The following is an 18,217-nucleotide window of genomic DNA, read 5'->3' on the forward strand; positions in this document are numbered from 1 at the left end:
GCTGTTTTTTAACATTTATACCAAAATTAGAGAATGATTCTTTAGCTCTTATGAACTTAACTGTGTTATTTCAAGTTAATTTTAATCTAATGTGCTGTTATAATAAATTTTCCTGGATTTTTTACACTTAGAGGAGTTGATTTGTGGTCACAAGACTTGCTTTAGAAGAGATTTTTATCAGAATCTGGACACCCTATTACTAACTGTCAGTAAATATGTCACCACTTAAATGACAATTCAGAATGAAGCACATACTGAGAGTAAGCAAATTATGTTCTATTATGTTCTTGGAGCTTCTGAATGATTTTGTTAGCTCCCTAATCTTGGTGAGGTAGTTTGTAACTGAGATGTGAAATACTACAGGCATAGCTAGATAGGATATCTAATTGGGCTTTGGTATTGGAAAAGGTACTAAAGAGAGGATTAGTATTATTGCAGGGATAATGAAGTCATCACCAGTTTACCAGCACAAGAAGAAAAGTTGGGTGTCACTGAAAGGAACTATTATTTTGAGATTCAAGAGGAGTAGAAAAATAATACAAGATACAAGATAAAATAATAGACAAGACAAAATAATACAAGATACAAGAAAAATAATACAAAATACAAGTTTTTAGAATAAAAAGATGCAATCGTTTTTGAACAGTGAGAACATAGCATAATTTAATTCTAGATTTTTATGGGAGGAAGGTTCAACCTGAAAGAGGAGATTTTTTTTGAGACACTGAAGTCTATAAGATCATATGAGGGTCAGGTGTGTGCTCAGAATAGAAAAGATCTGGAAGTTACAGAAGTTACAGAAAGTGGACTGTTTTTTTTTTTTTAAAAAAAAAAAAAAAAAAGGCAATGCCACAAAACTTGTCTAAAACTACCGAAGTGTTTCTCAGTGATGAGACAGTTCATAAGGAAGAGAAGATTGTTTCTGGATGTAAATGACAATGCTTTATATTGCATGGTGTGCCTACACACTTCAGCAATATATATCAAGAGGTAGGAATGATTTTACTTAAGAGAATTATATGAGAAAAGGCAATAAAAGGGAGAGAGAGGGAAGAAGGCTGCAAAATTACAATATCCCATGAGGGACTTATTCTTGAGTTCAGAACGAAAGACTGTACTTGATTTGGGGGAGCTATGCATTTGGTTTCTTCCCATCCAGAGTCTGTAAGGCAGTATTTGTTTCAGTGACTGATGACTGATTGAATGGGATGCTTAGGGGACTTAAGAAAGGTTTTATCATCCTGAAAGTATGTCATCCCCCTCCAACTATTGCAGAACCAGTTTTACTCTGGTTCATTCTCCTTTTTTGTCTCCATCCAGTGGTTTTTAATTGGCAACACATCGTACAAAGTCAGCGCTGCCAGTTCTTTCTACTTCAGTGGTGTGTTTGTTGGAGCAATTTCCTTTGGCCAGCTCTCAGACCGGTTTGGGAGGAAAAAGGTCTATCTCACAGGTAACCAGAAATGGTCTGTTTCACAGGTAACCTAACAAAATGAATGATGTGAAGCTGTCCTGTTTCTGAAGATGAGTGGCAAGAGCCTAGTTTCTGCTGAGAGCTTGATACACAGCAGTTGAGTTACATGCTGTGATTTTTTTGTCCTTCCAGTACACTTGATTATACTGTCCTTCCAGTGTATTTCTGGGGACAAGAAATCAAAATTTGACTGTTCAGTCAGCATGTAGTACTGCAAATCATGTATCAAATAATAATCCTAATGTTCCCCTGTTATGATATTGACTTTGGGTACTTTTTGCCTGAACTTGTGGCATGTAGCAGTGTTTTTCAGTTGTTGAATGGGTTTGCTTAAAACATAAGTCACTGAAAATCAAGTAAAGATGCTAACAATTGCTTCTGTTTTACGTGAGATGCTCTTCTGAAATGAAACCTTTTGCATTGTTTTTCAGGTTTTGCCCTTGACATCTTGTTTGCCATTGCAAATGGATTCTCACCCTCATATGAATTCTTTGCCATGTCCCGATTCTTGGTAGGGGTGATGAATGGTGGGATGTCGCTGGTGGCCTTTGTTCTTCTGAATGAGTGTGTTGGTACTGCATACTGGGCGTTAGCAGGTAAAATTTGAGTGTCAATGTCTATTTTCAGAATTTTTAGATTTATCATGCACACCACTTGAGAGATCCCAAAGCTCACTAGCATTTGCCAAGTTCATTCTACTCACTTGAGCATTTGTGTAACAACAATCTTTAAGCCTTCCTTTGTTTAATATGAACTATACACAAGCACAGTAGATAACTTGGCCATTTGTATTTCTGCATCACCCAAACTGACTAAGGTACTTCAATTGAAACATGTCTCCTGTGGATGTTACACACCTAAATACGCATCTGTGGTTTATGATAACTGATCTCTATCCATCAGAATCTTGGGCTATGCAAAGCAGATTAGTTTGTTTATATGATACATATTGGTTATTTCACTCCTGGCTGTTCTCAAAAAAAAAAAACAAAAAAAAAAAACACTCTTGTATAATGGGAAGATGATACAACTATTGTTAGCACTCAAAAAAGAGTTGTCCCATGTGTTAATCAACCTTAGATCAAATGATACAGATGCCTTTAACTGCCCTGCTTACTAGCGTTGAAGCTGTACTTCAGATATGATGACTATATGCTGTACTGTTTAGGTACAGTCTTTCTTTTTGGAGTGACTTCCCAAGTCTCTGACAAGTGGCAAAGAAGTGTTCTGATGAGAGATCAGTGGCTGTTTTAAAAGAGATTATCTTGCAAATCATGAGAGCTACAAATGAATACTGTATATTCCAAAAAATACCATTTTCCACTGGTTTGTAGTATTTTTTACACGTAGAAAAATGAAACATTTACATTTAGAATTACAAAACTTAATTATTTACAGGGATTTGAGTGAGGAGACTGTAGAAGGGTGTTTCTTGGGCTTGTCTTGATCTTTGTGATTAGGTGTAATGCGTCTACTCCATGTGGGTGAAGGACAGAACATTCTTCAGTCAAATAGCTGTGTATTTGCCTGTATTGCTGAGTTAATTTTTTTAATGAAGTGTTAGTATATGTATGATCCCACATGTTGGGAGTTAGCAGTGTTCCTTAAAGGAATGATAATGATGTTTTGTTCTTGTTTCTTTTATTTTATGTTAGGATCTATTGGTGGCTTGTTCTTTGCTGTGGGAATTGCCCAGTATGCTTTATTAGGGTACTTCATTCGATCCTGGAGGACTCTGGCTGTTGTGGTTAACCTGGAAGGAACAGTAGTCTTTCTTCTCTCTCTGTAAGTTATTTTTCAAACTGAAGTCCTTCAAGGAAGATGTCAAAAATGAGAGAAAATACAATTAAGTCAAGGAGCTTTTCTAGGATGGTATGAAGTGCTGTAACTAAGGTATTTCTCTCAACCTCTACCACCCTATGTTCTGTGCTTACTTTAAATTGCAGTGCTGCAATATCTGAAAACCTAAGCATATGTTGCATTGTCTGTGCATTATTACTGTAGATGGGAACAGTCTTGAGTAGTATAGAAGAACATCCTGGTCTTTCACTGGTATGTGTAGATGCTTTAAACTGTTGTCTGGTGTGCTACAAGATGCTGTATATACATTCTAAACAATACAGAAACATTAATATGTTTATGTAATAACATGATATTTCTTTTATAATTCTGCTTACATGGAAGGAAGAGCATCAAAATTGCTTGCACATACAGTCTCAAAGGTGACATGTAAAACAATGGGCAGCTTTCTTTTACTTTTTTAATATTGTGATTAGTGAAGAAGAAGAAGAAGGCTTCTTAAGGTAGTTGGGCTTTTTGTTTGTAGATTTCAACGCTGAAAGGTATGATGCAGTGTGATCTTTCTCATATATTTTCTGACAGTAAGAACTTAGTGACTGAGGGAATAAGTGAATTTTAGCTTCTGTTTAAACTTGTTTCTTTCCTTCCAACATATGTAACATTAGTAACTAACTTTGTGTTAAACAATCAAAATGTCCTTTCAAAGGATGCATCAGAACTCAGGGAGAGGTCTTGAAGGTTATAAGGTGAAAGGCAGACTTGACATTTCTGATACTTCAAAACTTAAAACAGTGGCATTTCAGGCCTTTTAACTTGTAGTTTAACTTTTGCATATGTTTGATTTTTTTGAAGTGCTTTATGTATGGGACTTCAGAGCTGTTTCAGATTTTTTCATTCCAAATTTCACACTGCTTCCCACCCACATTGCTTTAAAATGATTCTTTGTAGGAACTATTACCAGAGTTTTATCATGGGAAAGAAAACACATTCATTTCTAAACCCTTATTTAAAAAAAAAAAAAAAAAAAAAAGGTGATTCTGTGCTTTTAAATTAATGATCTCACTTCTGGTCAGAGAGAATCTTTGAAGTTCTGGCAAAAGGTTGAAGTTTAAGTTAGTTCTGGGAATCTGAAAATAGTATGAGATTTGTTTTGTAGGCTGTGTTGGAGTTATAGACCTATCAGTTAAACACTGTGTATGGGGAACAAAAGCCTGGTCTTTGTACAGCTGCTGCATTGCTCTTTATGGGAGAAAATTTGGGGAAATGCTGAAACATGAGGAACAGGAGATAACTAGTCAGTGTTGCAAAAAATATCTTACTTTTAGTTATATGGTGCCTCTAATTGATAGTTTCACTAGAATGAATCCTGATGATATTGCAATTTATAGTATTGTGTATGTATGTGTGTATACATATATATGTAATTTTTCACTATCTAAATTACATATGAACCATGTTCCCTCTCCTTTCAACATGTTTTGTCTGTTTCAGTAAGTGAATTCTATACCTAAAGGGCTGTTTGAAAAAAATCTGTTATGTTGAAACATATTTCAGCCTTATTTCCATAGGCAAGCCTAACAACGTAGAACAGAAAAGCCCTAAAGCTGTATCTGATATATATATGTGTGTGTATTTATGATACATGTATTTTAAAATCAGAAACTGTGTGTTACAGATTCATTCCAGAGTCCCCCCGCTGGCTATACTCGCAAGGCCGGCTGAATGAAGCAGAAGATGCCCTCTACCTCATTGCAAAGAAGAACCGCAAGCAGAAGTACACTTTTTCATTAAAACTCCCAGCAGAGAGAAGCCCCAGAGAGGCTGGCAGTTTCTTGGATCTGTTCCGATACAGGATTCTCTTGGGACGCACTTTGATCATGATGTTCACCTGGTACTTGAAATACTTTGTAGGCCCAGCAGTGGTTAATGAGAGTGTGTATTTTCTTAAAAGAAAGTGCTACCTGTTGTTGCAAGGGCTTGCAGTTGTAATATGGAGCAGGAACCCATGGCACTACTGCTATTTGCTACCAGAAATGTAACTCTCCAAAAGTACCTGTTGTGTTTTGGGGAGTTCTACTAGCCCTGAGCTTTTTATGCTGTCACTTCGAAGTAAATGTATGATAGGATATCCAAGTCCTCTGGCGTTGCTGTTCACACAGTTGCTTTTATAATGTGTATTCTTGGGGGACGATGTATTAAGAAAAAAGTCATTATTTTGACAGCAGGCAGTGTAGTGCTATATTCTTTTTGCTTTTCTAAATTCTTAGTTCAGAATAGTCATTTTTTGCTCCATAAATGAGAGTTAGAAGATTGCCTTGATGATTTCCTGCAGAATGAATTAGTGACCTGTTCCTTTCATCTCCATAGAGAAGTCAGCCAGTCAGGGTTACAAAAGAAGTATGAAAAATCAGAATTTGAGAATGAATAAAAGTGTACTAGAGTATAGAAATTAAAGGAAGGCAGAAAAACTTCAGGCGTATTATCTGAAATACTAAATATATTTTATACTGCATTGTGCCAGACCAGTGCTTTGACATGGCAGTCAAAGATACAGCTCTGATACTACTTTTATCTTTTACAGGTTTGTGTGCAGCTTGGTTTACTATGGTCTTACCCTTAATGTAGGTGACTTAGGTGGAAGCATTTATGCCAATTTAGCCCTTTCAGGGTTGATAGAAATCCCAGCATACCCGATCTGTATTTACTTGATTAACCAAAAATGGTAAGTATGAAATTCTATTAATGTTTTTTGTTGTTTTCTTTTTTTTTTTTTTTTTTTTTCTCACAGATAAGTTTCTTGCATATTGTCTCCCCTATTCTATATCCATAGTATGGGGCTTCATGCTTCAATTTTAGTAGTCCAATGTATACTCCTAAGAAATCTTTTTCTTTTTTTTTTTAACTTGAAAGTGCCACTGATAGATCTTTACATCTAGTAACAGTTTAATGACAGTTTAACTTTTTCTCAGCAGCTCATTTTATTGTTAACAAGTTGTCTAAATTTGGTTCAAAGATGAGGCTGATCTGTCAAACCTAGCTGTGCTGACTCTGTGCTAACACAAGATGGCATTCTTCTCACCTTTGTCTTGTAATTCCCATTCTCACTGTTAGGTCAAAGTTGTACCTAAGCTCAGCTGAAGCTGTTGTGTGGTGCCATGTAATAGCTGCTCTGTGTGTGGATCTGTGAGCAGAGCTGCTGAGTCTGATACCTAGCCTTTTCCTGATTCATGGTACTCTAGAGAATGTCTTTCATTTTTTGTGGAATTCACCTGCCAGTCTCCTTTCTGCGTGTCTTGAGTAGCTTTACATACATACACACAGTGGGAATGAAATAAAAATCCTAGATTGTCAGCCACTGCATGAGACTTTCTCAGTGCTCGTTTTGGTGAAAGCAGCAGCAATTTGTTTAAAAACAGAGAGGAAGTGTTTGTGGGAGATGGCGTTCAGCATTTCTGGCTGCAAGTGAAGAGACAACATGAATTTAGAGGACTCACTGGTTATATCCCTTTTTGGACATCAGGTTTGGTCGAAAGCGAACGTTGAGTGCATTTCTGTTCCTGGGAGGATTGGCTTGTCTTATTGTCATGTTTCTTCCTAAAAAGAAAGGTAAACGTTTCCTTTTTTTTTCTGGAGTACTTTATAAGGAGTTGTAAAACTCTTCATTCCGCAGCCTAAGAATTTGTTTGTTGTCAGAGCATTAGGCTTATACCACATGTGAGTCTGCAGTTTTAAATCTAGAGAAGCTAACTCACAGAATAAGCAGCAGCCTTCCTAAGATGTTAAGAAATTCTTGTTGAAAAGGTGTGGATTTGAACTTGTTTTTGGATTCTGACTTACACTTTTAATCACATCAGTCATTCCTGTTCAGTGTTTCTGAATGATGTTTCTTGGAATATCTTCATTAGCTATGAATCTGTCAGTACAAACAGTACCCATGCAACTTGTATGACTCCAAGTGAAAGACCAACGTCAAGATTCCAAAAAGTGAATTAAGGGATGAGTTCACATCTTTTCCTCGCTGCTCTGTAATGTTTGAGAAGGGTGTGATTGTGGTTCTAGTCATGTGGCTACATAACATATAGTTCAGAGAGCATTCTGAAAATCTTTTGAAGCAAGAGTTCTTAAATTCAATGTATTTTTTTTTCTAAAGACACTAATGTTCATTTCTTGGTTTTCATATGTTTTTCAAAATGGTAGAAACACAATAGTACGGTGAACAGCTTTTCTTTGAACGTGAGGTACATAAATTCACCTCAGCTTGTAATATTTGTACATGTGTAACAGTCACAATGAATGAAAATGCTTCTAATATGTGAAACTAGTATGATTTTAAAAGATTAAACACACATACTCTTGTTGTCCACATAAATAACTAGTTGTAGATGGCAGTGAATATAATAGGTAAAATATTTTTAGAGAATTGTGCAACTAAAGTTCCCAGAAATATTCCAGATGCTAGAGCCCAGACATTAGAGATACCCTTGTTAGGCTGGTGCCAATCATTGAGTAGTTTCTGCACTTCAATACAAGCTCCCTTTAGAACTTGTGTAAAGAGAGATTTTTAAGAGGATAGAACTGCTGGATTTTGAGAAATCACTTGTGTGCTGAATTGCCAGTCAGACAGGAACAAAATGTCTAAGAAGCTTAGCAGTTTCTTAGCTTGCCAGAAGCAAGCACCACTCTCCTTACTAAGCACGATTTATTCAAGGCAGTAACAGCTTATTCTATGGTCTTCCTTGTTAGCCTTTTAATGTCTTCTGATGTACCAGGTATAAGCTCATAATCATTAGGCACTCTGACAAAGCTCTGAGCTGGATGGGATATTTGGTATGGTTCTGTGTGGCATCTTCCTGTCTCTTGTTTTTTCTTCTGAAGTAATCTTCTGAAGTAATAATGTTAGAAAGTATGTTATCATAATGTGATATGTAACTATGACTGAATAGGGTACTAGTTACATTAAGTGGCCAGCGTCTTTTTTTTTTTTTTCTAGTGTCTGTCATTTTTTTCTTCAACTTGCCAAAAGATCTATTATAGTAGTTTAGTAATGGTAGACCAGAAAATGTGTGGGATTTTTTGTTGTTTCTTTTTTGTTTTGTTTCAGCTTTTGTTATGTCTATAGGATTTTTATCCTGCATTTCTAAAATTTGACATTCTAATAGGGTCTTCATGCAGGATTTTAACTCTACAGAGATGTCTCTGATTATAACACTGAGGACAAGGAAACAACAAAATCCTCTCAGTTTTTTTTTTTTTCTGGTCTTGAGCAATAGTTCACTACCACAGTCTCTGGGACTGTTCTGTCATTTAATCCATTTTTCTCCTGTTGGCTCTTATTTGATAAAATGGAAATAATGTTGGGCTAGTAACAAGTCTACAATTCATTTAAAGTGTGTTTTTTGAGTTGCTTTTTCATGGTGTGTTTTATGGAGAGTTTTTCCTCTTTGTACAAATTTAATTGCACAGATAAAGAAAATAAATCCGTAGACACAGAATATAAATTTTGTTGGATGACTTCTGCCACTGCTGCCTAAAAGAAGGCTCCTTGGATTCTCTTGAGTTTTGAGAGTTCTCCTGAAGGTACAAATCACCTCCAACAAATACTGGTCTTTAATAGAAAAACGCTTGCCTGCCATAGCAGATTTGTCAATGGATTGTTTTGCTCCATACTGTTGTGTGATTGAAGTGATTACTGAGATGTGATCTTTGTAATGCTTTGGAACACTGAATTACGTTTTCTCTTTCAGATACTGGAGTGTTTGCAGTGGTGAACAGTCGTTCTCTTTCTTTGCTGGGAAAATTGACAATCAGTGCTGCATTTAATATTGTCTATATCTACACATCAGAACTTTATCCCACAGTGATCAGGTAATGCAAGTTAATTTTAAGGCCTTCGTTTTTCTGGTTCTTATATCAGGATCACCTTTTACTTGCCTTGCTTTTTTCTATCAAGTGTCCCTTTTCATTTGAGATGTTCACTTAACATACAATGTTTATCTGTAGAGTCTTGTATACTAAACCTCTTTCCTTATCCTCTCCTCACCTCTGTCTCCCTCAAATCTGTAGTATTCTCTTCAGCATAACCATATTCTCCGTAACAGTAAAAATAACCCTCTTGGATGCTTGGTATGCTCACAGCCCTCTCTCCACTTGTGAGGATAACAATACAATTGTTTATCATTCTTTTTAATGAGTGATATCTGTAGGTTTCTCACTGCTTTATAAACCAGACATCTCTTAAATGTTCATGCTTGGTTAACCAACAATGCTGCAGATGACCTGTCAATAAGCTTTATAAAAGTAACTTGATGATTCAGAGGAAGAAGTGCCCTGTGCTTGTGGTGACCAAGTAGAAAAAAGCACCTATTATATGGGATTGAAACCAGTCCTATGGTGTTTTTCTTGTGAGTGGGCAGATCAGCTGATTTGGATAGAGAAATTCAGCCAAAGTTTCAGGCAGAGATGAGACGTGTTGACTGAAATCACGCTTTGTCTCTTTATATGTGGACATATGTTAGAATTCTGAATTTGCAGGGTATTTGTGCTTCTCTCTGGTCGTATGTTTTGATGTTTTAATTCCTGTCTTCAGATGTTTTCAGTTACATTTCTCTTTTTGTTGCCAGTTAATGAGGTCAGGGTCATGACTGAGGCTTCTGGCTGATTAAGTCCTTTCTTGCACTTGCAACTTCTAACCCTTCTAAAGTCCTAGCTCATCCTATACAAATGTCACTGATTAATGATTTTTGCTTTTTTCTTAGGAATGTTGGAATGGGTGCCTGCTCCATGTTTTCCCGTGTTGGTGGAATCATTGCTCCTTTTGTCCCTTCATTGGTTTGTCTGAACTTCTCACTGTTTTAAATATTTTTGTTCTGTGGTTCTGATGCATCAGAAGCTTGCAGATGTGGGAATATTTGGGGTAAATTATATAAGATAATATCCATAAATTGTATGTCTTGGACATTATCATGGTAGACTAAAGACAATAGGATGTAATCTGTAATTAGAAAATCCCGGTATTTAGTTCAGAAGATATTTTAGTCCTATAAGAATTTTGGGACTTACAGTGGACCTCAGCAATATTGTCATTTGAAAATAACAAATTGATGATTCCTATTTTAAACAATAAGCATAGAAAATCAAACAGAAAAGGTGGTTGAAAGAATAACTGCATCAAGATATCAAGATCAAAGGGTAAATGAGCACATCGGACCTTTTGTTCTGTAGAATGACACATAGGGCAGGTGAGAGTGCAGCATCTCTGGGGTACAAAAGACAAAGACAAGGCAGGTGCAAGACTTCCAGGCAGAGCTAATATACTGCTTTTATGTAGCAGTCAGGGTATCTGTTTCATTTTATCTAGTGGAGGTTTGTCACTGAAGAAGACAAATCTTGGATCATCATGTTTTGAAGGTGTCCAATGAAAGTCAAAATAGGTGTGTTTAAAGAACAAATTAACATTGATTTGAGGAATGAATTATTTTAGTTTAGAGTTTCTTCAATTATTTTAATGCATTTTTCAGTAGCTTTTGTCTGGGGATGAGTGTTCTAAAACAGCTAAATTGTGATTTGAGGGTTACAGACAAAAGAAACTTGGAAAACCTTTTTTTCCTGAGAGGCTTAATGTATCCCTAGAACAGCCTGCTCAAGGGGTGGAATCTCCATCTCTGGTGTTTTTCAATACTTGGTCAACCATAGCTTTGTGTAGCCTGGTGTAGTGTTGGCTGTAGCCCTGCTTTGAATTGGTGGTTAGGCTAGATGTTGTCCAGAGATCTCTTCTAACCAACACATCTTTGACTGTGTGTTACAAAGTGGTGTTGCCTTTGTTTAAAAAGTATGCTTTATGGATAAGAATTGAGCATGGATTCAGCAGGCGTTCCTTTTAAAGTCCATCTCAAAATCTGTGTGGCTCTGATAGTTTTGTCTGGGATAAAGTTAAATTTCTCTGTAGAATCATAGAACAGTTTGGGTTGGAAGGGGCCTTAAAGATCAGGTAATTACGAACACCACCCCCCTCCGTCATGGGCAGGGACACTTTCCACTCAAGTAGGTTGCTCAAAGCTTCATCCAATACTGCCTGCAGTGTCCCTCCCCAGCTTTCCTGTAGGCCCCCTTTAGGTACTGGAAGGCCACTATAAGGTCTCCCCAGAGCCTTTTCTTCTCCAAGCTGAATAACCCCAACTCCCTCAGCCTGCCTTCATAAGAGAGGTGCTCCAGCCCTTTGATTGCCCTTGATGGCACTCCTCTCGACTTGCTCTAATAGGTCTGTGTCTTTCTTGTGCTGGAGGCCCCAGAGCTGAACGTAGTACTCCAGATGGGGTCTCACAAGAACTGAGTAGAGGAGGAAAATCACCTCCCTTGACCTGCTGGCCACACCTCTTGCTGGTGCTCAGTCACCCTCATAGTACAAGTGTTTCCCTATGCTCAAATGGAACCTTCTGGGTTTGTTTGTGCCCACTGATGCTTGCCCCATCACTGGGCACCACTGGAAGGAGCCTGGCTCCATTCTCTTTGCATCCTCCCTGCAGATATTTATATACATTAATAAGATCCCCTCTAAGCCTTCTCTAGGCTAAACAGACCCTGCCTTCTCAGGTATTCCTCATATGTGAAATGCTTCAGTACATTTAGCACGTTTGTGGCCCTCTGCTGGGCTCTTTCTAGTATGTCCTCATCTCTTATACTGGAGAGCTCGGAACTGGACACAGGAGTCCAGGTGTGGCCTCACCAGTGCTGAGTTAGAGGGAAAGGAACATCTCCCTCAATCCAGGATACCAATAGCCTTCTTTGCAGCACAGGCACAGTGTTGGCTCATGTTCAACTTAGTTGAGTTGAATATGAACTCAAGGTTTCAAAGTTAAGAATTCATTACATTCCCGAAAACTTTAATTTCATCATTGCTGCTACATTAAATGGTTGTAAAGGTTGACTGTTTAAATATGCAGTATGAGCTACATTAACCTCTACTTAACTCTCTCTTTCTGCTCTTGTTTACAGAAATCTGTACAGTGGTCTCTGCCTTACATTGTATTTGGAGCAACTGGTCTGTTGTCTGGGCTTCTAAGTTTATTGTTGCCAGAGACATTAAACAGCCCTTTGCTAGAAACGATTTCAGACCTGCAGGTGTGCTCGTACTGGAGGCTGGGGGATGAAGCCATGTCATTGCAAGCCCTAGATGGCTCACAGGTATATTCTTTTTTTTTTTTTTCCTTGTATTTATCTGTCATATTTATTTCAGTTGTCAGTTTAAATATGCCACTCTAAATACACTAGGAAAGTGATTCTTGGCCTGTGGAGGATAGATCCCAAGGAGATACAGGAGATGGTTTAGTATCTTTACCGTCACATCTGAAATGTTCCATGGGAATGCAGGGTGAAACATAGCTGGGTTAGTTTATCCCTTCAAGCCCAGAAGCTTACAGTTATTTCCTTTGGGATAAAGGCCTTGGTGATGTCTGTGCTTCTGTAATCTAAGATGGATTCCTGCAGCATGACTTCGTATGAAGCTGGCCATTGAAGGTTTTGAGACATCCATTTGTGATGGACTCTTCTCAAAGGCAGCATGTTGTACTTCTGTTCTGACCTGCACTGGCTGTTCTACAGCATCAGTTGTTGGGTCTGCCCAAGAGAGGGTTTAAAAGGGTTAAAGATAGAGTAATTTGAGATCTCTCTCGCTGTTGGGTCTGGGAAATGAGATTAGCCGAGTATGTTGGAACTGCAAAACTCCCAGGTATAAGCATAAAGAAATACTTTATTAATACTTTATTTTAATACTTTATTTTAGACTATAAAACTATTTAAAAAACTATTAAAACTATTAAAGTATTTTAAATACTTTTATTAAAAACGTTTTTCAGGGAAGTCTCCTTGACTGTGTGTTTGTCACTTCACTTTAAACTTTAGAAGTGTCTAGGAGTTTGACAAAATTAAGATGGATCTATTTTTCCTGTCCTGTAGAGGTTTTTTACTTTGTTCTTCTGTGAATGGTGTGGGATTAGAGAGAAGTAGCTAGAAATTAGTAAGTGGCTGTTTACATGTGGGTATTATCTTCATGTCTAAATCCTGGTCTCAAAAATTCTGGTCTCAGAATTTGAAGTATCAGTGGATGAGTAAAAACTGAAGTGGTCAGAAGACTTGAAGGGCAGCTCTTTTCATATCAAAATGTTGCTTGTCCTGTTGGGTTGATACGAGACAGGATCTGTATAAAGCTTTTACTTTCAGTTACTTAATTTTTAGTAAAGCAGTCTGAGATTTGCAGATTTAGATTCTATATAAATTTAGATTTATTTTCACATAAATTAGGAGTCAGAGTAAAACTAACTGCTATAATCAGAACAGTTTCTTCCTTTGACAGGCTTCAACACGTTACCTTATTTACCAAATTCAGCTTTAATAATTCTTGAAAGGACAGCAGTTTAGTATCAAAAGCCCCCTTGAAGAAAGCTTGAAAGAGGTAGACCTGTAACCATTAATTTTATACTTGACACGCACATTTTATAAACATCTTTAACCATACTGGGTGACCTGTTATGGCTTCATATTCTTGCTGCCAACACAAATCCGTCATATACCTTTACATCAAGTTTATACCAGCTATTATTTTGGTAATTACATTGTTATTACATCTTAACACTGCAGAGGGCTTACTAACAAAAAGCAATTCTAGCAAACAATGCAGTTATTTTAACTCAGAGGAGAGAAAAATCAAGCTTTTCCCTTTTAACCAAGTAAGGTCAGTATCACCCTTAGGTGTGTAACCAGTTATGCATCTATCTATCAATGTGCACCCAACTTGTAGTAATACTGTAAGTATTGGAGTAATACCTGTGCATTCACTCCAGTATTTTTTTTGCATTCACTCCAGTATTGGAGTAGTACTGTAACTTCAGTAAAGTTGTATCTGGAATGTCTGTGGCACATTAAGGATTTATTTTAAAGCTACAACAAAGAAAGCACTGATAAAATGGAGAGCTGTTAAACATTAACCCTATTTGACAAGGCCATGGAGAGGTCTTATGAAGCCGCTGTAAGAAAGCTGTAGAATTCATTTGGCATACCCTGAATTTCCCCTGTGGAATCCATTGTCCTTTTGTACCACTTTCAGGATAACATGCATTCTGGTTGCCTGAAATGGATGTTTTGTCCCTGTTAACATACATGAATGTGATATTCAAGTTGGACAGCATCCAGTGATAATCTGACTCTCCTCAAATAATTTTAGAAATTCAGAGAAAAGCGTAACATGATTCCCTTTATATCTTCTGACAGTTCCTAGTGCTCAAACTGTCTGAAATTCTTTTGCAGTTAACGCACATTGCTGTAGCAAATCTCCACTGAAGACAGATCTAAAGATACAGATTTTGCTTGTGTGGTTCTGTCAGTCAGGAATATGATTTCCATTTTTCTATTTTTCACCTTCCCTCTCACCCTTCTTTGCATATGATTAGGCAGACAGAAGTCTTAAAATGGATGTAAGCATACTGGAAAAAATCCTAAATACTCATTTAAGCTAAAAGGAATTCATACTGGCAATGGACTCTCTTTAACTTGGATAGTCCACATTGGTTTCATGGAAAAATTAAATTTCTGACCAAATAAAAATCAATTAGCTATAATAGCTGACTTCAGTTTGGATTTATGGAGTAAATTATGTTGCTGGAAGGATTCTGGCTGGAGTAAATAAGCCTGTATCAAAGAGTTTAGTTTTTGCACATGCTAACTGGTAATTGTTTTTATTTTTTTTTCCCTTTTCCATAACACCTTTGATTAGAACTAGAAGGGGATCTTTTTAAATTAAATTTGCTAAATAAAATGCACATACTACACATGAAATAGTACTTGATTAGGTGAGTTTCTCTATCCTCAATTAATCATTTTGTTCTGAGCCTTTGACTCCAGTAGCTCACCAGAGAGTATGGACCTTAGACTTAAATTAAGAAAGCCTTCCTAGACACTTTCTCTCCTGCCTGTACTGTCGCTAGTGTACTGATGTTGGCTCCATCAGTAGAGTCAATGAAAGTCCATCCAGTTGGGCTCTTTCCAAGAGATTTTGCAAAACCAAGAGCACAAACAAATCTTAATTCATAAAGTTTTAGTAGTGATTTGCCCTGCCTTTTCTTTTTCTCTATCAGCATTCCAGCATATGTATAATGGTTCATGCTCTAATATTTTGGGATTGATTTGATGGCTTCTACATTAACCAATTACTTCATTTTTCTTTCTAGTCTGGAGACAAGGACAATTCTGCAGGAAGTGGAAGTGAAGATGAGGAGTTTTATGATGCTGATGAAGAGACCCATATGATCAAGTAATGAAAAGAAGGAACACTGACCTGTTTTCATACCTTTTCTTACTTGTCCAGTCAGTCCAGCTCTAAGACGAGAGTACTGGGGACCATCTGTCAGGGAATGTAACTGGGCAAATGCCTTTGTCTTTCCTGACTAGGAGGAGAGCTTGGAGCTTGAGTACTGTTCAGATTAATTACACCACTGATACTCTTCATACGAGACAGCCATTCAAATTCTTGTAGGCCAGAATAAGAATGCACAGTTTACATTTGAAGCCAGGTGAGAGAGCAAGGGAAGGACGATGCACTTCTGAAGCCTAGGAAATTATCCACCATTTGGGCAGATCATCAGCATACACATTTTCTTTTCAAGGTGCTTGGTTTTGAGTCAGCATAAATTGATAAATTTGAAAATGTCCACTGTTTTGCTTTGGTAGAGTGAAAGGGGTCACACTGTGCTGTGTGCTACCCCAGTGGGAGCAAACTCTAGAAATTTTATGTTAAAATGGGTTCCACATATTGAGTTGTGGAGAGTCAACTGTGAACATACGGTGTCTCTTTCTGTACACGAACACCTGTACAGAGTTACAGGGTGCAGCTGGTTAGTCATGATCTGTGTGCGAACTTTGTGATGATGGAAGGCTGGAAGAAGGGACTTCTGGAAAGAGCAGCCACAAAGTCTGCAGACATAGAGGATGTTGCTGGTTTCTCTCACCTTTTAATCCACCAAACATTTTCTTGGGCTGTCTTATGCATAAATTTGCCACATGTTCCTCACATCTTAAAACTGCTGTTCCATAGCTTTGCCTACTTTAACTTTGTCCTCACTTTGCCATAAATACTGAAGCTCAGCAACTTCTCTGCCTGTTTAGTGAAGTAAATCTGCTAAAGGATATAATTTCATGAATGGGACACAGCTGAGGTGTTTATCACATACTGTGTAATGTGAGGTGTGTGTTAGAATATGTAGCTCATTTATGTGGACCAAGTTGTGTTTTTATTTCTGGAAGAAACTCAACTTTGAAGTGATAAGAGAAACTATGGGCTGCTATTACATTTTGTAGGATTATTGCCAGGAAGCTGCTAGAATCTACTTATTTTTTTCATGTTTGATAAAGTTTTGAAACTCTAAGCCAGCGTTTACTTGATTACTTGACCTTGCTGAGGAAGACAACTTCATTCTCCTGTTTACACTGAGCTTCTTCATTAGAAGGATATGGAATCTTGAAATATGAACAAAGGAAATGTTGTGACTACAACAGTGAGGCCTTAGGAAGATTCAGCTTTCTTGATTACACTATCATCTTCATTCTCTAACCTGTGGCTTGCTATTTATTAAGATTGGTTTCCTTAAAATATTTAATACCTTTTATACTTGGAGTTCCTAGTGAAGTGCCTGCTGCACAGTGACTGCAAGTAAGTTGCCAGCCTTGCTAGCCATTTCTGTGAGAGCTGGATTTAAAAAAAATAAATAAAGAGAGAGAGAAAAGCTGTCTGCTGAGTTTATGCCAGTTAAACTGGAAAATTCATTTACTCTGAAAGGAAGTGAAACTAAACAGTATCAGAAGTTTACAGCTAGCTGCTTGAACTTTGTTCATTGGGAACTGTAGTACTGAGCAAAGGCCAACTATGCCACAGATTCAAGCATGCACTACTCCCACTTGATCAGAACTTGGTCTAGGCATTGCCTGTGAGCAAAGCAGGGAACTTTACTCCCAGTGCACAAGGTGTCAGTATTGTGATTTTTGCCTGTTAGGAGCTTTATTTGAAGAATTCCAGTTTACAGTCTTCACCTTTTTCTTCCAGACTGTTGCATAGTTGTTGTAGATGTAAGAGGGCACTCTTAAACCCAGTTGGATATTCTTTCTGCCTTATTTGGCTGTTCTGTATACAAGAAAATTGCTCAAAATAAGGTACTTGGAAATTCTTGGAGTGTTTAAATGTGTTCACAGATAATTTTGCATTCACGTTTTGAAGTATGGACAGCTAGAAAAAGTAACTGATTTTGGTGTTTGATTTCTAAAGACATAAAACTTATTTAGTTAAAGGCAAATGGTGGTAAGCCTGTCAGTATCACCTTGCTGTCAAGATTCAACTTTTTTGTTTGTTTGGGGGTGAGGGGTGATATTGATACTTATTTTCCCTCCTTGGATAGTTGATAGAGTTAAGTTCCTTGAGAAGCAGACAGGAACTGTTAGCCTTCCTCCCTCCATAGTTTTAGTGTCACCAGCTACTGGAGGTCCTGGTCATGCCATGAGACACCTCAGTGTAGCTTTCATTAGAACAGTAGGGTGTAACTGTTCAGGTGGCGAGATCGTTGCAGGACCTGAGCTGGATTTTGTGACAGTCTTCAATTTATAATCAAACTTACCTCTCTACTCATGCACTTTTATATCCTAAATACAGAGGTAAAATTGCCAAAACAAGAGTGAAGAAAATATCTTCATTTTTTCATAAAAATTGCACTTTTTCAAACTTCAAATCTGTCCCATGTTTGCACCTATGGAATTTTAAAAGGTAGCTTTTTTTTTTTTTTTTTGGTCAACTGTAGGGGTTTTCTATTGTTAACTCTTCCAGACCAATAAATTCAGCAGTTTTATACGCAGGAATCACTCCTGGAGATCAGCTATGCAGCATCAGGTTTGCTATGATCACTTGCTGCC

The 18,217-nt window shown here is 37.4% G+C and overlaps 1 protein-coding gene across 1 annotated transcript in view; it reads left to right on the top strand.

The window, feature by feature from the left end:
- The window catches only part of SLC22A15 (solute carrier family 22 member 15), a gene marked incomplete at its 3' end in the record, with an annotated part of 29,649 nt that extends 14,070 nt beyond the window's left edge, over positions 1 to 15,579 (top strand). Inside the window, exons 3-12 of the mRNA XM_084304161.1 lie at positions 1,321 to 1,453; positions 1,906 to 2,070; positions 3,130 to 3,259; positions 4,950 to 5,165; positions 5,856 to 5,996; positions 6,795 to 6,880; positions 9,019 to 9,139; positions 10,030 to 10,102; positions 12,266 to 12,454; positions 15,493 to 15,579. Coding sequence (XP_084160287.1) covers positions 1,321 to 1,453; positions 1,906 to 2,070; positions 3,130 to 3,259; positions 4,950 to 5,165; positions 5,856 to 5,996; positions 6,795 to 6,880; positions 9,019 to 9,139; positions 10,030 to 10,102; positions 12,266 to 12,454; positions 15,493 to 15,579 — 1,341 coding nt within the window. The remainder of the gene's footprint in view (positions 1 to 1,320; positions 1,454 to 1,905; positions 2,071 to 3,129; positions 3,260 to 4,949; positions 5,166 to 5,855; positions 5,997 to 6,794; positions 6,881 to 9,018; positions 9,140 to 10,029; positions 10,103 to 12,265; positions 12,455 to 15,492) is intronic.
- Positions 15,580 to 18,217: the final 2,638 nt, after the last annotated feature.

The sequence above is a fragment of the Netta rufina genome (assembly GCF_964035555.1).
Source record: "Netta rufina genome assembly, chromosome: 1".
NCBI lineage: Eukaryota > Metazoa > Chordata > Aves > Anseriformes > Anatidae > Netta > Netta rufina.